The sequence below is a fragment of the Leguminivora glycinivorella genome, chromosome 6 (assembly GCF_023078275.1).
Source record: "Leguminivora glycinivorella isolate SPB_JAAS2020 chromosome 6, LegGlyc_1.1, whole genome shotgun sequence".
Lineage (NCBI taxonomy): Eukaryota > Metazoa > Arthropoda > Insecta > Lepidoptera > Tortricidae > Leguminivora > Leguminivora glycinivorella.
In genome coordinates, this window is record NC_062976.1 from 6559480 (window position 1) to 6582613 (window position 23134).

Below are 23134 nucleotides of genomic sequence, written 5' to 3' on the forward strand. Positions count from 1 at the left end.
TTCAGTTTCTGTAGTAAGCTGATAGACGCAAAATCAAAAAAGTATACACTAGAGTTGCATAGAACATCAATCGATAATCCACTTGATATTAGGCATTCTCTAATTGGAAAACTCCCTTGTTACCATGTAGATTACCGATTGCAGAGATTTTTAGACTAGAAAACTGTCCGTCATAAGGCTTATCAAGTTATAAAGTTGGTCATCGTTTGCAGGCATCTTCAGACTAGAAAACTAACTATATTACAGAGCTTATGAAGTTTATTATTATTGCTGTTATTTCAAAAATCTCAGACTAAAAGACTGCAAGCATAACGCACATAAAGTAGGAATAGTGTACTAGTATTTTCATACAACCAACCCTTATTACAAAGCCTTATTATAAATAATTGTTTGCAGGCATTACTGGAGCATGCCGCGAGTGAGCTGATGACGGCGGGAATGTACGAGGCGGTCAACGAAGTGTACAAGGTGCTCATACCCATCGCCGAGGAACACCGGGACTATAAGAAACTGGCTAATATCCATGGGTAAAACTTCGCCATTTGATTATACATGAAAATGTAAAAAAAATGATGAGATAGTGCCGCCGTTTAGTGTAAGTCAGGTCCCCACAGAAAACCAACCTATTTTATTCTATAACACTACCTATAAGTTCTCGCGCTTTGTACACATATGCGACGCGACCAATGGCCAGTGCAGCCTGGCCGAAACGTTAGGAAAAAAGGTAAAATAATGGGTTAAATTGTGGCGTAGGCGAGAGGCTGGCAACCTGTCACTTTAATGTCACAGTTTCGTTTTCTTTCAACCCCTTATTTGCCAAGAGTGGCACTGAAACTTGAGTAGTTTCATGTGCTCTGCCTACCCCTTCATGGGATACAGGCGTGATTGTATGTATGTATGTATGTATGTATGTAAAATAATGTTAATTAATCGCGTTCGACCTGTATGTGACTTTAAATATGTATTCTATTCTATGTAAGGATGCTTACGCGTTGGGACGAGGATGTGATAAAGATAGCTGGCAAGGACTGAGAAAAATGGCTATCAGTGGAGGAGGCCTTTACCCACCATAGGGATTCATCATATAATTAATCCTAAACTGGAAACAGAAACACGTGTAATGTAGTTAAACAAACGAATAAAGGGTTTTTTTTATTTTATTTATTATTTTATTATGTTCTGCTGAGCACAAAATGTATCTAGAAATATCTTCTCTCATCACAATGCGTTTTTCCAGCAAACTGAACGAGGCTTTCACCCGCATCGACCAGCTGCACGGCAAGCGCGTTTTCGGCACTTACTTCAGGGTCTCCTTCTACGGCGCCCTGTTTGGCGACCTCCACGGAGAGGAGTTCATCTACAAGGAACACGCGCTGACCAAACTACCTGAGATATTTAGCAGACTTGAGGTAAAACACACGAAAACCCTTAACTTTATAAAATTATCAAAGAGGATCGAGTATTATAGAGAGTAATTACTGTCGAAGTAAAATGTGTAATCACAGTGCATAGACTGCCATCTCTTGACACAGGCTTTTGAACCTCAGTTTTGACAATTTGGCCCATATTCTTAACTTGATATGTTTTAAAATGTCAAATATTAATAATATTGGCGCCAACTAGCTGAGCGTACCCCAAGGGTGTAATGCCATCTAGGCCACCGTAGCTTTTTCTGTATGGTACTGAGGTACGTTTTTTCTTAGACTTTATCTGTCTATACGGAGATATATATGTCTTTGTTATATATTAAAGTTATCTAGGCGATAAAGTTTGTTTGTCCCTTTTCGACGTATTGGTGTGATAAAAAGGGACAAACGAACTTTATCGCCTTGATAACTTTAGTGAACGTTTACTTTAATAAGTACTTACCTGTTTCAAGTCAGGCCAATCACTATTCTTTTCAAGACAATCTGTAAGAGAAGTCCTGCATGTCATTTCGTTGCATTATGGGTTACAATCGCGCGCGTACACTTTCAGAAATTCGATAGATCATAATTATAGATTGAAGACTTGAAGCTTTTGCTTTCTGAATGGGCCGTACGGTTTACGTATACACATTCGAAATATCTTGCCCTGTGACGGCTTACCTGTAATAATAAATAAATAAAAGGACGGTACGGTCGACATTTGTCGGGCATGCCGCCGTCCCGGAGAGTCACTCAGGCATATCATTTCCGGTTGTTCTCATCTTGCTAACGGCGAGTACTTGCACAGACATAATCTCGTAGCCAGGATTATTCACCAGCAATTTGCTCTTCAATACGGCCTTGTGGACCGCGAAGTACCGTACTACAAGTACTTACCTGCGCCAGTTCTCGAAAATGGTCGTGCCACGCTCTATTGGGATCGATCTATTATCACTGACAGGACTATTGTAGCCAATAAGCCTGACATTGTGATAATAGATCGACTGCAACGCCGGGCAGTGCTCGTTGACATCACCATCCCCCATGATGAGAATCTCGTGAAAGCCGAGAAGGACAAGTCCGGTAAGTACCTAGACTTAGCTCACGAGATAACCGCCATGTGGGATGTTGAATCAACGATCATTGTTCCGATAGTCGTTTCAGCTAACGGTCTCATAGCGAAGAGTCTCGACCAACATCTTAAGATACTCTCGCTAGGTGGCCGGATCAAGGGCCAGATGCGTGCGGCGGTGATCTTGGACACAGCGCGGATAGTCCGACGGTTCCTCTCTCTGCAGCCCTAACCACCGGCAGCTTGGGCCCTGCCCCGCTGCCGGCGGCACCCTAGGTTAGGTTTTTTATAATGTGTTTATATTGTATTGTATTGTAGAACGGGCGATTTTCCGCAACTCGACGTCTAGCGCCTATTTTGCGTGATAAGAGGGAGGGGTTGGCTAGTCCTGCCATCCCAACTCCTCGAGAAATCCTACCAGACCCTTGATGTTGAGTAGGACCTCGGGGAGGTCTCTCGGAGATCCGAGATATTTTGCCCTGTATGGAGCCACCCCGATGCACTCCAGCACCACGTGAGCAGCTGTTTCCTCTGTCTCCATGCACCCTCGGCACAGGGGACTGTCCGTAGCACCTGTTATGAAAAGATGTTTGTTAAATAGTCCATGACCTGTTATGACACTGGTTACCATTCTCAGACGGACCTTCCCTAGTTGAAGGAGCGTTCTTGTGAGTTTTTCACTGATGCTGGGCATGGCCATTTTCGCTTGCCTGCATCCAGTCTGGTTTAGCCAGTGTGCTGTGTGTAGTTTCCCTGTATATGATAGTAGCATTGAGCGTACCTTGCTGAATGGTATCGGGAGAATTGGTTCTGGGCCAATGGCCCCGCACTCGACCCCTGTCTGGCTAGCTCGTCTGCAGCATCATTACCTCGGGATCCGCTGTGTCCCTTGATCCATTGTAGGATGATCTCGTTTTTATGACTTACCTCCATTAGTCGTTTATGGCATTCGTGTATGAGTTTGGATGTAATTAAATGGCTCCTTAAAGCCATAAGGACTGCTCTACTGTCAGAGAGTATGCGGATGGAGGATCCTACTACCTTCCTTGCAGTTATAGCAGCTGCCGCGTTAATGATGCCCATGCACTCAGCTTGGAAGACCGAGTTGTGAGCTCCTAGCGGAGTGGTAATCGACATGTTCAGGTCTTCTGAGAAGGTCCCAGAGCCCGACCCGTTGTCCGTTTTCGACCCATCTGTGAAGATTCTAAGCTCCTTGGGATTGAGCCCCTCGTAGTTGTCGTCCTCGTATAATTGTATCTTGTACCTTTTATCGAAGATGACATGTTTTTGAATTCGATCCGTACCTGACCTGAGGATTGGGAATTCGTCGTATACTTTTTCCAGGCATTTTGTGTGAAGAACTCCTGTGTTAGACCAGATGTTGAGTGTATTTAACCTTACCGCTGATAAGCTTGCTTCCTGCTGTATGTGCAGGTATAGCGGTGGAAGGCCCAACATGACCTCCATGGCTACCGTCGGAGTAGACTTCGTGCAGCCAGTGGTAGCCGCACATGCGAGCCTTTGGAGTCTTTGTAGTTTGTCTCGCACGTTGCCTAGGTTTGTTCTTGGCCACCAGACCAGAGCACCGTAGCAGAGCATTGGCCGGACTATCGTCTTGTAGAGCCAGAGGGTGATTTTCGGGTTGAGTCCCCATCTCTTACCGATCATCCTTCTGCATTGCCAGAAGACGACTGCCGCCTTGTCTATTCGTTTGTTGATGTGGTTGTTCCAGCTGAGTTTGCTGTCGAGGGTTAGACCTAAGTACTTTACCTCTTCTGTTAGATTTAGCTCAGCTTGGAAGAGTTTTGGTTTGGTAAAGTTGCCAAGAGACCTTTTGTTAGTAAACATTACCATTTCTGTTTTAGTGGGGTTGACTGATAGGTCGAATTCTCGGCACCAGCGTTCCACAATTCGAAGCGCTGACTGAGTGAGATCGCAGACTGTACTGGCAAATTTACCTGATATTAAGATCGTCAGATCGTCTGCGTAACCTATTGTATAGAAGCGTTCCTCGTTCAGTTTGGTTATGAGGTTGTTGACCACTAGGTTCCATAGCAGCGGTGACAGGACTCCCCCTTGAGGGCATCCCCTGACCGCCTTTACTGCCTGTGGCTCCCCAGCATACCTTATAGTCCTTTTGTTTAGCATGTTCATGATCCACTGAATTAGTCCAGGTTCCACGCCGTGGCTTGCCAGGGCGTTCCCTATACTGTTGAAGTGGGTCTTGTCAAAGGCGCCCTCGATATCGATAAATGTGCCGAGACACATTTCCTTGTCATGGATCGCCCTTTCAATGCGGCTTACTACCATGTGTAACGCCGATTCTGTTGATTTACCTGAGCTGTATGCATGCTGATTGATGTGCATCGGTATGTTTTTAAGCGCTCTGTCCCTTAGGTCTCTGTCACACAGTTTCTCCAGGGCCTTTAACAGGAATGATGTGAGACTGATGGGTCTAAAGGATTTGGAAGCTGTGTAGTCATTCTTACCTGGTTTGGGTATGAATATTACCTTAACATCCCTCCATTTCTTGGGAACGTAACCCCAGGCTAGGCACGCCACCATAATGTTCTTCAGCTTGTCCTGGATGATTCCTAAACCCCACTGTAGGAGGGCTGGGAAGATGCCATCCGGACCGGCTGCTTTGAAGGGATGAAAGCTGTCAATGGCCCACCTTAGTTTTTCAGCGGTGACGATCCTATGAGCCATTTGCCAGTTGTTCTCTGATGTGATATGTTCTTCCTCCTCCTGCTGATCTTCGTCCGGTAGACTTACGCATCCCGGAAAATGGGTCTCCAGGAGTAGGCGTTTAGTCTCCGTAGGAGAGGATGTATATGTACCGTCGGGTTTCCGCAGTGAGCCTAGCTGAGTCGTGGATTTGCATGCTAAGGTTTTCCTTACCCGATTGGCGTGGTCTAGTGTTTCGATGCTGCTGCAGAAGTTCCTCCACGACAGGGATCTCCAGTACCGCAGTCTTTGTTTGTACCTGGCCTTGGTTTCGTAGTAGTTGTCCCAGTCCACCTCGGCCGTCGTGTTCATTGCCCTGTTGAAGAGCTTCCTGGTCTTTCGACGGAGTCTCTCTAGTTCGGGGCCCCACCAGTTGTTTCCGACTATAGCAGTTCTGGCTGGCGGGTTTAATGGGCATGCTTTTTGGTAGCTGTCTATAAGGGCGTCAGTCAAGACGTTTACCTGGTGTTCTATTTGGGCCGGTTCCCGAGGTTCGGCCGATAGACGGGACTTGTCCAGGTTTTCACTCAGGGTTGTCCTAAATGCTAACCTGTCCGTCTTTTTGGGGTTTCTGCGAGTTGCTGGAATGTCATCTGATACTTGTAGGTTGAAACGAATCCATCTGTGGTCTGAGCAAGAGGCCTCCGGAGAGACATGCCATTCCGTGATGAGTTCGCCTACCTCCTCTGAGGCGAGAGTCAAGTCAATGATTGTCCTGCATCGTCTGTTTACAAATGTTGGTTCAGCACCTATATTTTGAATGTTTAGATTGGTAGTCACGAGATATTCCACAAGTGTCTTACCTCTGTTGTTACTGGTCTCCATACCCCACAAAGGGTGATGCGCGTTAGAGTCGGCCCCGATGATGATTGCGAGGCCTGTTCTCTCGCAGTGGCTGACCAGTCGTTGTAGTTCGAGTGGCGGTGGCTCGTCCTCTCCGGGCATGTAAGCCGAGACGAGGACTAGGTCGCGACAGCCTGTTGGCATTGGAACTTGTAGTTTAATCGCGCACAGATCTCTGGAACAAAATTCAGTGAGCTGTTGTGCACAAATATTGTTTGTAGTTAGAATGCATGCCCTAGGGATGGCATGCATCGTGGAGTAATAGAGCTTACCTTTGGTGTTGGAGAGCCCTCGTATGTGTCCGCTGCCCGTCCAAGGTTCTTGCAGGAGGGCAACGGCTGTTGGCAAACCTTCCAGACAGCGTCTCAGTTGGGCCGTAGCGGCCACGCTGTGCTGGAGGTTTGCTTGGAGCACCTTAGTCGGTGTCCATGTTGACGGTGGTAGGGGCTTCATCCTGCATCTCCCCTCCCTCCTTCAACATGTCGGCCAACCCCGTCTCTATCCATGCCGTCAAGTCCTCGCCCTCGGGTGGTGCCTCGGCAGGTCCCTCACCAATGCCGAGGAGTTCATCCTCCGAGAGTTCGGTCGTCGTCAGCTTGGATGTCGACGGGGGGGCGTCCTTCTCCCCGGAGGCAGATGCAAACTGCACGGGGGTGGTGCCCATGGCCTGTTGGTCCGGGACCACTACGCTCGCGGTCCCTAGGGTAGTACCCTGCGGGGCGGGCGGTTGGTCCACATATTTACCCCCAGGACCCCTGAACTTGAGATAGATCGTGCCCATCCCACAGCTCAGGGCTCTGCCCCTTTCCATGAAGGCAGGGACGAGTTCCTCGGGGATTGTGAATGCGACAAACCACCCTTGGTCTTGTCGCAGTATCTCGATAATGGACCAAGAGGTAACCTTGGCCCACCCGTTCTGGTACTTAAGTCCAATAGCTGCCTCTTGGACGTTTTCCCAGGACGAGTTATCGATGTTAGGGATGAGGAGTCCGCACCTAACTCTCCTTGCCAACTCCGACTGGCGAACAGCCGTTAGGGTGAGATTTGGCAAGGTAAGGGACTTGATGTTGCGCTGTGCCCAGGCAGCCGAGTATTCGTCTCGCGCAAAGACCCTCAGCTGTCCTTCGGCGTAAGCGGGTTTGCCCTTAAAGCTAGGTGCCGCACCTTCATCCGTGTTTATCTTGGCATCCTCCACGATTGCCTTGTGAAAGGCGCGGAGGATGGCGTTTGATTGGTCGGCGGTGATCCTACCCGACTTAGCATCAGTTACGACGATCGTCAGGTCTGAAGCCGCCGCCTGTGCGTAGGATACGCCTGGCTGGTTGGGATTCACAAGCCGCTGCTTCTTGGGATCTCCTTGCGGGGAGAAGGACTCGTCCCGTGCCCTCTTAGCAGCAGCTCGTGAATGCTTGCCTGGCTTCTTTTTGTTTTTCCCTGTTGCCGGACCTGCTGGGGTGCTGGTTGACGTACCAGCCTTGGGGGGTTGGGAAGGTCCCTTCCCCTTAGGCGGATGTCTTCCAGAGGGCCCTTGCTGGTTCGGACCCGGTTTGGGTGCTGGCTTCTGAGAAGCCGATGCTCCCTCTCCGGGCGCAGGGTTGGGTGTGTTGGCCGGCTGTTGCTCTCGCGCTAGGCGCTCGGCAATCCGCTGGCGTTTGCTCTTCTTCTTCTTCTTAGTCACCTCACCTTGACGTTGAACAGGGGGAGGTGGCTTCGAAGAGGAAGAACTTCCGGGACCGGCTTGGCGAGGCTTCCCAGTATTGGGTCGCTTCTTGGACCTACGGTCCACAATCTGCCAGTCTTGGAAGATGTTTTGCCGGTCTGCTCGCCAGATGAACTGGCTTGCGGACTGGCCAAGTTTGTGGCTTGGCCTACTGTCGCTGGGACAGACGGCTTCGCCTGTGTGGCCGTTCCATTAGCGATGAACGCCGCTGGACCAGCTTGGGGGTTTTTATTAATTGACCTGTTCTCCATGGTTCGAATTAATGTATCTTCATCCTCATCGGCTCCCACCCTACAAGGGCCCGCACCTCTGGGAACGCTTACTCACACATATAAAAGGTGCTTTCAGTCGCTAGGCTACCGATGAAGATATAGAAGTGTGAGGTTGGCTAGTTGCGCGACATCGGGAGTTTGTAAAGGTGTGACGAAAGGTCGTCCAGGTCAGACGCCCTCCATCAGACTCACCCAAACGCACTCCCTCAGCATGGCCTTTCACCACCACATCGGCAACCGAAGTCACCTCTGTGGCCCCCCCACTTCTAGCCGTGAGCCCACTTACGGTACCTCACATGACCATTTCCCGAACTATGGCTAGTAGTCCGGGCTACCGTTTCGCCCGAAATTAGGGCCGAAGCAGACGTGTTACCACGCGGGTTGGCAATGGCTCAATCCCCAGGATCCCGTCATCCTTGCTTACGGCGCTCGACTGTGCAGGTCCTAGCACAGGTGGGTGTGTATAGGTCGTCAGCAGTTAACCCACTCCTACTGACGACGCCCGCGTGGATGTTAGCCATCACTAGAAAGAAGCACGCATGCTAGTCGCTAGTGATGTTGCCCAGGGTGGACCAGGAGAGACTGACGGACCCTTGGGCAGGCCGGAGCCCACCCAAGCTTCCCCCAATCCCCCGCTCGAGGAGGTCATCACACTACCCCACCCCATGTGTTTATATATTTTGTATTGTTTTGTATGTGGTTATTTTACTTTTATAATCATATTATAAAACCTAGCCTAAGAATTAAAATGAATAAAGAGAATAAATAATATAAAAAAAATCTGTTACTTTCAAAATTTTAACCTAAGAACCAATTGTCTCCAGAACTTCAAATTATCATATATGATTCAAAATCATAATTTCAAGGTCAATTCTACCTGTCTGCTAAGAACAACAAGTTATAATTTGTATGAAAGGACTGCACTCTTGTGTATAAAATGCATTTACTCTTCCGTGAATAAAATACAATTTGTTTACAGAACTTCTACGGGCAGCGTTTCGGCGCCGAGAACGTGGTGATTATAAAGGACAGTAACATCGTGGACCCCACCACGCTGCCCGCTGACAAGGCGCACATCCAGATCACTTACGTGGAGCCCTACTTCGAGCCCCACGAGCTACGCACGAGGACCACACATTCGGAGCGGAACTATAACATTAGTGAGTCACATTTAACACGTTCGGTGCCGGCGATATAAGGTGGTGCTAATAAGGGATAACATCGTGGACCCCACCACGCTGCCCGCTGACAAGGTGCATATCCAGATCACTTACGTGGAGCCCTACTTCGAGCCCCACGAGCTGCGGACCTATAACATCTTTGAGTCGAAATATAACTACTGATACTTTAGAAAACGGCTTCTCATCAATCCTCATACATTTTTTGAAGATTTTAATCTATTCTACTTTTCGTGTATATATAAATATACACTGCTGAATTACATATAGCTACATATGCCGTCATATAAAACTATGCACGTATGTGGATAAATCATAGCCCACGAACGTTTTCTACAATCATGTATGTACCACACTAATTGTTCCAGCTTAGGCACTGGTCCCACCGTGAGCTAGTAAGCTATAAGCTATCGGCTATAAAAACGAACAAAAGATAAGCACCCCCGTGCAAATAAAAGAGACACGGCGATGTTTATAGTTACTCGCCCAGCGGTGAGCTAGCAAAATCACCGGGTCCACCCACATTATGTACCTAATTAAGACTATGTAATATGTATGCAATAAATGCTTATGACTTATACTATCTTTTGTTCGTTTTTATAGCCGATAGCTCATAGCTTACTAGTTCGCGGTGGGACCAGTGCCTTAGCCCAATGCTTGACTGGTAAAGGATGCCTCAATACGTTAAGTCCGCCATCCAAACTATGTTTTCCTAAATTTGTTTAATAAATTTTAAATAATTAAGGTCATTTGATAATTTTCAGAGCGGTTCATGTATGCGACACCCTTCACTGTGGGCGGGCGCGCGCACGGCGACATCGCGGAGCAGTGCAAGCGCAAGACCATCCTCACCACCGCGCACCACTTCCCCTACGTCAAGACTCGCATACAGGTACCACATACCACGACCATAAGCAAATACACGTAACCGCATACACGACAGACAGTGAAGAAACTTGTAAGAATACAAAAAGGTACATATTTAATTGAAAATATTCCCTTCACTCGTTTCATTCATTTCGAAGGCAAAAAACTAGAAACTTGTTTCAGAAGTTTCCCTGTCTTGATATCACAATTTCAATATGTCAAAAGTAAGGTATATCCATACTAATATTATAAATGGGAAAGTGTGTGTGTCTGTTTGTTTGTCCGTCTTTCACGGCAAAACGGAGCGACGAATTGACGTGATTTTTTAAGTGGAGATAGTTGAAGAGATGGAGAGTGACATTGGCTACTTTTTGTATCTTTCTAACGCGAGCGAAGCCGCGGGAAAAAGCTAGTAAGATAGAAGATATAAGCCTATGTTTGATACAAAGGAAAGGTGATCAGATTTCCATCCAATTCCATTGCACCAAAAATATTAGAATTTATTTTATACTACGTCGGTGGCAAACAAGCATATGGTCCGCCTGATGGAAAGCGGTCACCGTCACCTATGGACGCCTGCAACTCAAGGAGTATCACGTGCGCGTTGCCAACCCATTATAAACTTGTACACTCCTTTTTTCTGTGTTAAAACACAACAAAAAAAACGTGTACAAGTTCTAAGGAGGGTTTGGGTTGCAGACGACTCAAAGGACAATAAACGGAACAAATTAATAGAATAGTAAATTATTGAAATAAAATTATTTCTTTTATTACAGGTGGTATCTAGAACTCAGATCATTCTTACACCGATTGAAGTTGCTATCGAAGACATCCAGAAAAAGGTCAGTTACTAATTACAATATCCATTATGTAAATACTGCCAATGTAGAAAGAAAATATCTCTATAGAAATTATTTTCTATTACCTTCCAACGCAACACTTGATTTTTGTTTGTTTTAGATAAACGAGCTGGCCGCAGCCACGAGTCAGGAGCCGGCGGACCCCAAGATCCTGCAGATGGTGGTGCAGGGCTGCATCGGCACCACCGTCAACCAGGGCCCTCTCGAGCTCGCGCAGGTATCTAAGAGCATTTTCAGAATTTGGGACCCCCCAATTAGCGTAAGTCGCTAACAAAAATTAACTCACTGTCAGTTTCTGTAGAGTTCCTGATATTTTAACGCAGTTGCATGCATCATGATCACGGGTCATCCAAGCACATCATGAAGATGCGATCAAAGTTGTGTAATCTGTGGCATTTAAGCTGTTTCTCATAAAAGTCATAAAACCATACAATTGTGATATCTGCAATGTATTAACAATACCGGGTTTTTCATTTTCCAGGTATTTTTGGCGCCAGTGGCAGACGGCTCGCAGCCGCCGACGAGGCTAACCAACAAGCTGCGATTGGCTTTCAAGGATTTCTCCAAAAAGTACGTAACAAATATGAATAGAGTTCAAGGGCTCAAGGTTTTTAACTTTTTATATTTACTGAACTATAATTAGTTAAGTATTTGTTTACTTCAACTTTCATGAACACATGTACTTACGACAAAGAATACAATTAGTGGACTTAAAGCCTTTTTTTACTACGTCGGTGGCAAAAAAGCATACGGTCCGCCTGATGGAAAGCGGTCACCGTCACCTATGGAAGCCTGCAACTCAAGGAGTGTCACGTGCGCTTTGCCAACCCATTAGAAACTTGTACAATCCTTTTGACTGTCTTGTGTTTTTGAGCCTTGACGCTCTACCAGTCAACCATTGGGCTAAACAGAAACAGTTTGTTGCAGGATTGTATAAATTATAGTTTTCAATTTGCTTTTCATTTATGCATATATTGTATCTGGTAGAGTGGCAACAACCGCTGGAATCAAGCGCGGAACAGCAATTGAATTACACACCAATTAACCTAAACCATAGATTAAATAATAAGATCATACCATCCCATACATTAAAATGCGCCCGCCTAAGAACGCGCATACACTACACCGCACATAGATGACGCCACAAAAAAAATACCGTTAAGTGTCACTTTTGACAAAGATTTATGGCTCGAAAGTGACACAACGCCAATCTACAAATAATCGATGGCAACAAGGCATTTGTGACGCCATCTAAGTGTGCTGTAGTAGTGTATGCGCGTTCTTAGGCGGTCGCATTTTAATGTATGAGATGGTATGATCTTCCTATATTAAATCTATGCCTTATCTGCCACGTTTCTTCCAGATGCCACGATGCGTTGAAGAAGAATAAGAATCTAATAGGCAGCGACCAGCGTGAGTACCAACGCGAGCTGGAGCGCAACTACGCGCGCTTCGCGGAGCGCCTCGCGCCGCTCGTGATGCCCGCGCATGCGCACGCGCACGCCGCGCAGCTCAGGTACACACACGTCCTTTACTATGGATTTCACACCATTAGTTACCATCAAGCAAAGACATATGTAACTCCGTATAGACAGATAAAGTCTAAGAAAAAAAATGTACCTCGTACCGTACTAAAGAAAAAGGTACGGTGGCCTAGATGGCGCTAATATTAATATTCTACAATATTAACACATATCAAGCTAAGAACATGGGCCAAATTGTTAAAATTGAGGTTCAAAAGTTTTAAGCCTGTGTCGCACACATTTTACTTTGACAGGAACTCTCTATAAAACTCGATCCTCTTTGACATCAATTGATTACCAGTGGTAACCACTAAAAAATAGTACATTACATCAGAGGCCGGGAAAATGAGGATTTCCGGCCAAGTGGGTATATAGGGGATAGGGATACGAGGCCGGGGGAATCCGTTTTCACGCCGAGGCATGTATAGTGCTTTTCTCAAACATACAATGAAATAAAAAAAAATGCTCTAAAGGACAATATTTTATAAAAAAAAGTTACTTTGCAGGCCTAGGCCTGAAAAATAATATGAAATCCCTTTACAGTCCTCTCGAGTTGTTGCGCCCAAAAAGCGATACTTCCCAGCCCATTTTAAAGAACGTAAAGACAATATTTCATTGCATGTTTGAGAAAAATACCTTTTCACTACACCAACTAACTGTCTTTATGTAAAGGCTTCCTTTGCTATTCGAAAACAGATAGCAAAAATGCATTTTTTCCACAAGAGTGCAAAGTAATTAAAGTAAGTGCATACAAAATTTGATCTGGCTGATAGAATTTACCTAAAAATTATGATTTTGAATAATAAATATTGAGTAAATTGATGGATTTGCTTTTGTTTGATGTTTTATAGTCAGTATTTTGTTCGTATTGGTGTGGTGAAAAATTTGTGTTCACTCGGTGACAAATTAAGTTTGTATAACCTTCGTGCCTTGAAACCCTCGCAACGCTCAAGATTCCACTCAGTTCAGTTCAGTTTTTAAAATTAAATGGCTTCAGTCCATTGGGACTATTTCGCCAGTGTCAAGGTGATATGAGCTAATATATAAGTAATTTTTGTACGGTAAGTACGACATTGTACGGTGACTTAGCACTTGTAAATTGATAGCTAGATTTTACAAGAGCACTTGGACTACCGGCCGTTTACGACAAAAAAGAGGCTAAACGCGTTTCGAGAACAATTCTTCATCAGCTTCTCACTACACCATTAGTTTACTGCATAATACGCTATCAATATTACACTTTAAACAACATTAATGAGTAAAGAAAAATAAATTATTCACGACACGAAACCGCTATGATGGCGACCCAACCGGAAGTCCAAAAGATTCCACTCACTGGTATACTTTAACTTATATGTGTATTTTTTACAGCAATGGCGTCAGCAAACCAGACTACAAACTTCAGGCGTAAACTATGAATCAACTGTAAGTACAGTCCATCGCCCATAGTATACAACGTTTCATTTCAAAACAATATTTTTATATATTTTTTTCTACTCCCGTGTTGTTATTCGTCATTTACCGTGTCGTGCATAGATCGTTAAAACCCTACATGTGGGATGCCCGCCCCCGGCCGGCGCCCCGCGTACCCACGCATACGATATAGCTCTTACAGCATTGTTAGGTAGCCGTTAAGGGGTATAGCGGGCCGCGGGGCGCCGGCCGGGGGCGGGCGGCGGCGCGGGGGAGTGCGAGCGACAGGGTGAGTGCAGAAACATTGCAGAGGACAAGTTAAAATACTTATAGGAGACAGTGCGAATTTCACGAAAGTTATTCCTCGTGGCGTCTTAATAACAATTTTCGGCTTCGCCTCAAATTGTTACCCACGCCACTCGCCTTTTTTGACCTCCTTTAAACGCCTGTTGCATAAAATAACACACATATATTGTCTCCTGTTACAGAACGCAGATCGATGTGAAACCTAAACCTATTTATTGAAGACGATGTTATTGTAAAAGACGTTATATTCAATTAGTTTTAATACTCCAGTATACTCGTATTATTAATTTAAGTATTAATATATGTAATTTAGATCTTGTTTTTAAGAAATAATTGACGAACAAAACTATTCTTTAGTGATTTCTATACTACAGTCAAATCCATAAATAGTGTGTACAGTTTTTACCTTCCTGGAGAAAATTATACACACATTTCTGAACTCGACTGTACATGATATAAACAATGCAACATTGAATCTTATGTGTACCGTGTAAGGTATAGTTTTCAATACATCACATCAAAACTTGATAAATAAATAAGAATAATAAACTACCTTGAGTTGCAGGTGTCCATAAGTTACGGTGCTTTCCATCAGGCAGACCGTATACTTGTTTGCCACCGACGTGGTATAAAAAAACTGAATAACCACCGACATTTTAGTATTATTTTGCACAAATAATAACGCGTTATAGAATTATTTTTATATTCTTAAATATATTATTTCACTTATTTGTAAGTGTATTTTATTACTTGTACGTTGTGCTCTCGATTTTATTTCCCAGTGTTATATTTACTCTAAGTGCAATAACGGAATTCAGTGTCAAAAATGAAGAGAAAATCTGCCTTCATAAAGTATTTTAACACAATGATCGAATTGAAATTGTAATGCAGGTGCTTACATGATTTTAATTTAAAAATCTGTACGGAGTATCAATGTGTGAATGCTACATCGAAGTAATGTAAAATTTCTTTATCTATTTAGATGTGACAGTTAGTTGGCATTATGACCTTCATTTGACCATTGAATTATTATAAATACGTTTACTGAGCGCTCCAATCACCTTTATTAAGTTGAAGTACATTGCGGTAATTATTGATATGCTGAATTATATGTAACCTCAACAGTCAGCAATGTAACTAAAGTCGCATGCGAGTTCATCCTTTAAAAGAACCATAAGGGTAAATTGTGGACCATGATATATGTGGCGTGTCAGGGCTTAAGTTTCCTTATGCTTCGTTTGCAATTAGGATGATGAATTTCATTATTTTTCATTTTCATTCATTATTAATTCTGCTGTTCAGCCAGGTCGACACAGAGCGAAGCACGTCACGAGGCAGTATACTCGCGCGGCAAACATCCCATGTAGACATGCCTTAGCCGAGGCAAGTTGCTCGGTCGAGAAAAACGCGCGCACCTCGGCCTAGGCACGACTACATAGCATGTCTGCCGCGCGAGTCGTGAGGCTATTTTCGATGTGCCTCGCTCTGTGTGGACCTGGATAATTTCATTCGGAGCATAAGGAATCTTCTAAGAGGGAAAGCCACATATGAAGTAGAATACGTCACGTGGAAAGCCTTTACGATTTAGGGCACAGGCTGTCCCTAAATCCTTGATGGTGCAAGATTATGATTATATTTTTTGTATGTAAGTATATGTATTACCTACTTTAGATTTTTCCATGACATTTGTATGTGATCCATGATCCAAATAAATAATCCAATTTAAAGATGAAATGTATAATTTTATTTCTGTAGTTTATTACCCCATCAGCATTCCACTCTAGCTTGACTCACAGAGAGAATATGAAAGGGTATAAAATAATATATACACGGTGCTCGTGAACATTGCGAGAGATTTTAACAGCATATTCCTGATCCCATTTTAAGACTAAAGTGTCATATATGTATACTTTTCTGGTTTTCGCCTAGTTTCAGAGTTATTACCAATCGAAAAAAAATGTTTTCTTATTGTTACTCAGTATAAAAGGTTTTTTACCGACGTTGATGCCATTATGGAGAATAGTCTCACTATCCTCATTGATAGATGTCAAAACGCGAGAAGTACCTAAAACCATTAAAAAAATAGGTTTTCAGAAAAAAACTCATTTTAAGTGCCAGTTTTATGAATAACATTTACTTTTTTATGTAAATATACATTCAAAAATAGTAAAACAAATTACAAAAGTTTTTTTTTGCAAAATTTCCTCATGTGTATTTCAAAAAAAATATTTCTTTTGACCTCAGAAATGCGTGGTTAAAATCTCTCGCAATGCTCACGAGCACCGTGTATTTATTACCACGGTTTACTCATCTATCTTATGGTGGTTCCACGGTTTACCCTTGAATCGCCGACAGACACTTGTTCGAATTTTATTTCAAAGACAACGTTTCAAATAATTTCATTTCATCGACAGTTCATATCGTAGAACAATCGATGCAAGTAAAATCAAACCGTAGACTTTTATTTAGTAGATAAGTTATTCCAAGTATACTTTATATCGTGGTATTTCGTTTCGTATTTTTTCATTTCATTGTGTTTTACCATAGAGGAAATAAGTAAGGGAAGAGTTGTAACTCCATACATCAGTAAATGCGAGTTATTTGTAGTGACATCTATCGTCATTCACTCGTCAATCACGCGCCAACTAGCGTAAATTATCAGTACTGCTACTTGTCAATAGACGTCACGACGAACAAAAAGTCTATTGCTCAACAATTTTTAGCTAATATTACAATAGTATTAATCAGTACTTTGCTTTCAATTACTTCAGCTTATAATATAAGGTGTAAACTGTTTTAATATTACATTTTTGACAGACGCAACCCGGGCGGCACCTAGTGTCGAGTAGCAGTACTGATAATTTACGCTAGTTGGCGCGTGATTGACGAGTGAATGACGATAGATGTCACTACAAATAACTCGCATTTACTGATGTATGGAGTTACAACTCTTCCCTTACTTATTCCTCTATGGTTTTACATTAAATACAATTCATTACGCATAATATTATTTCAAATTTCAATAATATTTTCTAAAATTTTACAATTTGTAAACTGTTTGTTTGATCACCGTTCTAACCTAACCTAAACCTACTCTGTAAGCCGTTTGTTTCTGTATGATCACAGTTCTAACCTAACCTAAACCTACTCTGTAAGTAAACTGTTTGTTTTTGTAAGGTCACAGTTCTAACCTAACCTAAACCTACTATATATATAGACTGTTCGTTGATTTGTAGAATCGCAGTTCTAACCAAACCTAAACCTACTCTGCAATACGTTTGCTTCTGTGTAAATCACAGGTCAAACCTAACCTAAACCTACTCTGTAAACTATTTGTTTTTGTGTATGGTCACAGTTCTAACAACTAAAAGCCATTAGTTGTTGTGTAGGTCGCAGTTCTAACCTAACCTAAACCAGTACAATACTGAGTACAGTAAGCCATTTGTTTCTGTGTGATCACCGTTCTAACCTAACCTAAATCCTAACCTAACCTAATCTATGTCTATGTCTAAACCTACTCTAATATAGGATTTAAGCCAATAGTGATAGTTTAATTATGAACGTATGTGATGTGCCACGATAAAATCAACAATTTGAAGTTTCCTAGAATAGAAACATCTATAAATGTACGACAAATGAGAAAGTTTTGTAATAATACGTCGAATAAATAAATTGCGATGTTTTGTAATTCTGCCATTTGAAGTACTTTGAAACGAATCAGCGATGAAGAAATATTAGTTGAATAGTATTTATAACATCTGAAAAAGTTTCAAATAAATAGTAGTTGAAACAAACTTACTTGAAACAATTTTACTCGAACTAAACTTTCGATGATTTGTTGTCGATGAAATGATATTCGATGAAAAGTTTGTCGGCGAAAAGTAGCAGAGGTTTTCACCTAAAACACGTTAATAACGCGCAACTTGTACATTTATACATATTTTTTACGTGTCTCACGGAAGTTTTATATTCATATTTCTAAGTGGTTTGTGTGATATAAAAATGGTTCGAACTATTTTATTTATTTACCATAGGTATGCAATAATATAAAACCTATTGACTCGCAGTTGTATGCGTGAATTCTTGATTTTATGATGGTTAAACATACATAAAAACTATTTGACAGTCACGAACTTGAAAGTAAACTTACAAAAAATTTTGCGTTTCTGCAACTCTGGTGAAATTGTAAACATCTTTGACATTGATTGCAAAAAAATATCGATAGGTAGTACCTGTTGCTTTAAAACGTTCTATTAGGAATTTCCTTACTTGGGGTAGTTAGAAAACAAATGACTCCTCTTTATTCTGGACAAAGTTTTAGAATCACTAAAAATAAAATAAAACCGTTTATTTTTCATAACATTTAATTAATTAGTACATCAAAACAAATAACATACAATTTCAAACATTTCGGCAAGTTGCATTGAATGTACTGGACCGACTAGAGATCTACCGACGGAGCATACAGGCACGTATAGTAATATAAACACGGAATTATCTTTCAAAATTCAATCTTAAACCTATATAGATGCGGTTTAAACTTAAATACATTTATACATTGGTATTTATATTACCAGCCGTGCAGCGTATCAGCTTCGTGCTAAAATAGCACAATAAATTTGCATATAATTTCGCAGGAATCTCAAGATATTTTGCTATTCAGTTGAGAGGGACACATTGAAAGAATAGAATATTATACCTTATTTTATTTAAACAAATAACCGAGTGTCGGTTGCCCGGAAATATATCTAGTGGTGAATTTGAAAATAACAATGCATTGAATCAGATCCATAAAAAATAACGTTCTAAAGAAAAATAGCCGACTGGAACTGGCATGACCAAATAATATAATAAAAGTCAGGAAATATAATTTAACATCTTAAAAACTGATTTCACAATCTATGATGCGTAATTTTAGAGAAATTAAAAACTTTAATATTCAGTCGGCAATATTTTTCTCGTAATTGAAACAAATTGGAAGACCGCAGTGATAGTAATAATTTGAGATCGAAAACATTGACCATTAACAGGCAGATCAATGAAAACGTACATTTTAAAGAAGAAAACATGTACCGAAAGGACAAATACAAACCTTTTAAACAAGTAATTTTTGCGACTATATGATACACATGTAAATTTGTGGTTATAACTTACTATCTTGGCCTTTTATGATAAGGTTTTGAACCATATATAACGTTAAAAATTTAACAGATTACTTTAATACTGGACTTGGTCCATGAATAATTTTATAGGTCCCTAAAATTTTATTATCAAAGACATTGATACATAATAGCTCAACCATACTGACGTTCGCATGAAACTATGTTTGTAGCCTGTCAACATCAACAACTGTAGTTTGCGCAGAAAAGCAAATCTTACGATAGAAAGTATGGCTTTCTTTACATTTCACGACTCCTCTCTTTTTGAACAGATTCGGCGAGCGACCCAGTGTGTTTGCGCCATTAGTTTCAACAAAATGTAATTTTAGTTTTATATAATTATTGTTCAATTGATCTTTTTACTTAATCAAAATATATTTCCTTTCATTATAATTCCTTGTAAATAATACACGTGTGACATTTATAAAGATGATAAATTGTATCATTTGTGACTATCATTAATTTGAACTTCGACCTTATTGTGATATGTTGAGAACATTTCAAGGTAATAACTATTAATATTTTTTGTCAAGAAATCCTTTTTGAATATAAGAAAGAGTTTTGATAATCTGATTTATTATTTTCTGTGGCACCATTTACTCGTTGAATTCATATTGATGCGCACTATTAAAATCATCTAAAATATTTAATCGAAATAGGTATATCATTACAATTATGTACTCCGTCGCCTTATACAAAAGCGTTTTAAATAGCTGCTAAATTGCAATTGTGTCCAATAATTGACACACAACAAATACGGTAATATTTAAAGTGCGCCGAGCACTTTTGCTATTTCGATGCTAGAAAAATGTGTAAATTTTAATTGCACTGATAGTTCCCTCTCGCAACCTTAATCTATTGAACATATTGTTTCTGGTCCCTGATATCGATTCTGTGTAGAGTTGAAGGCACTCTTGTAGTGAACTTGTGGGTTGTAAGAGTCGGAGCAAGCTAACTTTACAGCGAGTTTGATAACAGAGACTGTGGGACTGTGGAAGTCTTATTTTCAAACGTACTTATTTTGTAGACGTTAGTGGCGTTCTTTGTTTAAAAACTTTATATAATATCAATATATAACACTTACACAATCTATGCTATCGAATAATAAAACATCGCTGAAAGATTAGCCACGCCAGACTATACTCAGTTTATGTGGCATTATACCGCTTTTACCGATTTAATTTCATCTTTGGCTGATTTTTGAAACACCAACTCCTACAAAAATACGTTGTTTATTCGATGTTATAAAATGTCAATGTTTTTGTATTTAAAGTAGTACAAGTCGGCCGAAATGAATTGTCCTATACCAAAAACTTAAACTGGCTACTCTGACAGGACAAGTAAGTTTGATGGTAAATAGATACTAGATACATTACATACGTACAAGTAGCGACACGAACATAAGTTTAGCGTTGAGTGAAATGTGGAGGGGATAGCTGCGCATGGGGACGCATACCCTTCGTCCCCTGTAATCCTCTGAGAGTCCTGTTTTGGACTTCTGCGCAATAACGGTCAGCGCTAAACTTACGTGCCGCTACTTGTAGCTATTTTTTTTTAAAGTGGTCATTGAGCATGTCACTTCTCTTAAATTAAAGATTTCAATTTTAAGTATTTCATATAGTTAGATTACTACTATTTTTTGGATATTTTCGTAACAAAGATGAAATACTTATTAAGTATTTAATTACTTAGTTTTTTTACTAAATCTCTTTGCATTATAATTTACATGTTATATAACATATTTTGTAAATAACATATTTTGCCATGTCAGAGTTGTCAGCGAAGGTCTCGATTCAGGGGTCATTTACTTACATTAACTACGCTAAGGTTACACACAGTAATGGCACATATAACATGTAGCATTCAACGTTACTATAAAAGTATCTGTTATATGATTATAATAAATCTTTGCTCTAATCACATCAGTACAGTTTTCCTTAAACAATATATATTTAGCTACTATGTCGAATTAAACTAATAATATTTGTTGTTACATATCACATATTTTCGGACATGTATTGGCGATAGTATGTGACCTAGCTTTAGCCGGTGGCATTACTCAAAGACAATCATTTATATGTTGCAAAATCAATATTGCTGTGTGCAAAGTAGCTATATACAATACAACATAAATAATTAAAGTACTTATAGGTATATTAAGACTGAATATAGTAAAGATTGCCTACCTAATCGTAATTAATCTTAATTATTTTTTCCAGACATTCCAAAGACAGTGTATGAGAGATTTGAGAATGTCAGTGTACTCCGCAATATTGTTGTTGCTAGTAAATAATGTTCTTAAGTAAGCCACCGGCTTTAATTTCGGGATTATATTCCAATAGTTTCTTCAGTCGCAAGTTTTGTCATCCCGCGCTTCAAAGCACATACTCATACCGTTCTTACGCTACCCTCAGGACACATTAAAATTCAGCCACGGCAAATGTATCAGCTAGGCGCTGAATAAAACACACGTACTATAACACTCATAATATACGAATCAAATCATTTACGTATTACGGGTCCTCACACTATTGCGAATTGGTCCGTCGCTCCATTGTATAGATGGAGCGACTTACGTAAACGCATCCGTCCGTAGCTGGCCGCCACGGCAAAATTGTTGTAATAGTTTTTATTGTATGTAACTTACAGAATGGCAATATTTTTATCAAAACATCAACGCATCACAAGCGTCATCCAACTTCCATCATCTCCTACAATACATGAGATTAATTGTAATTAATTTACTATTTGATTTCCTCTTTATACAAATAATTACGCTATGACTACTATATGTTTACTTAAAATTAAAATAAAAAATAATTCCTTAACTCGATTTTTGTATATAAAATGGTCAAGCTCGATTAAACTAAGATCATGTTTAACCAATCGTCAATTTAAATATATTAGGATAATTTAATACGCTCAAATAACATACAGTACAATACTTAACATTAAATTAACAAGCGAATTACTTCTCGAGAACTCAAATAGTAGATTACTTGCATTCCTTTATCATTTTACTTTTTACTTCGCGAGTACAGGTCAGTATTTTCATGTAGGGAATGTAACTTCCAACTACGTTATCCGGAATCGAAAATACTGCCCTATATTCAGTAATATCTTTAATTTAAATAGGGCCTCATTTTTAATATTTAACGTTTACAAAGCTGCGTAAAATAATTCAATCGATCACCGATCAAATTCTCCCCCTAACTTAACCCTCCAACATCAAGCTTAGCAATACATGATTATGTAAATTCCTACACGCATCGACACTTACAAAACTAACTAATTTAATAACAACATCGATACAAAGCTATCACTATTTACATAAAATTCGAAATCATTAATTGCGTCCATTCACTCCCAGTCCCACCGGTACTCCAATGATTCAGTTGCAAAATATAAAGGTATATGTAATTTATTAGCCCTGTAATACTGACTCACATGAAAACTTAATTGACTCGTCTGCTGTTTACAAACATCCATAAACACTCCACACGAATATAATATTGAGAATCATAACACTTCCAGCCATCGCAAGGAGATGTGTCCGCGTCGCTTATACTAGCATCCATTAATCCGGTCCATTAAAAATTCACGTAAAAACTGCTTTGAGCCTTCAACACCTCACTATAGTAGGAAATGCATAGCACTGTCCGTTCGCGACCGTCCCGGGGCCCGCAGTTCAGACTGCAACAAAAACAACATTAGGTTAAGTTTGTCGACGAAAATTTGGCACAAATTAAAGCTTATTACCTTAAATTTAGAATTTTAGAAGTCAAAAG

The 23134-nt window shown here is 40.9% G+C and overlaps 3 protein-coding genes across 4 annotated transcripts in view; 1 reads left to right on the plus strand and 2 right to left on the minus strand.

Annotated features, from left to right (window-relative positions):
• The window catches only part of LOC125226967 (dedicator of cytokinesis protein 7), an 80304-nt gene extending 64762 nt beyond the window's left edge, over positions 1 to 15542 (plus strand). Inside the window, 10 exon segments of the mRNA XM_048131153.1 lie at positions 397 to 527; positions 1238 to 1409; positions 9020 to 9200; positions 9983 to 10110; positions 10862 to 10927; positions 11046 to 11162; positions 11427 to 11515; positions 12309 to 12461; positions 13840 to 13893; positions 14370 to 15542. Coding sequence (XP_047987110.1) covers positions 397 to 527; positions 1238 to 1409; positions 9020 to 9200; positions 9983 to 10110; positions 10862 to 10927; positions 11046 to 11162; positions 11427 to 11515; positions 12309 to 12461; positions 13840 to 13879 — 1077 coding nt within the window. The 3' untranslated portion in view covers positions 13880 to 13893; positions 14370 to 15542.
• Positions 2784 to 6620, minus strand: LOC125227602. 2 transcript variants are annotated; one of them, XM_048131946.1, is made up of 3 exons: positions 6321 to 6620; positions 6009 to 6182; positions 2784 to 3051 (listed from the first exon to the last, which is right to left on the minus strand). In XM_048131946.1, exons 1-3 carry the CDS (start codon positions 6499 to 6501, stop codon positions 2861 to 2863), a joined length of 546 nt encoding a protein of 181 aa, XP_047987903.1. In that variant the 5' UTR covers positions 6502 to 6620; the 3' UTR covers positions 2784 to 2860. The 2 variants fall into 2 exon arrangements, with proteins under 2 accessions (XP_047987903.1, XP_047987901.1); XM_048131944.1 differs by having other exon boundaries at positions 6009 to 6620.
• A 2991-nt stretch (positions 15543 to 18533) lies between the features above and the next one.
• LOC125227398 overlaps positions 18534 to 23134 on the minus strand; it is a 98485-nt gene continuing 93884 nt past the window's right edge. Inside the window, 1 exon segment of the mRNA XM_048131706.1 lies at positions 18534 to 23039. Within this exon segment, the coding sequence (XP_047987663.1) occupies positions 23035 to 23039 (5 nt within the window). The 3' untranslated portion in view covers positions 18534 to 23034.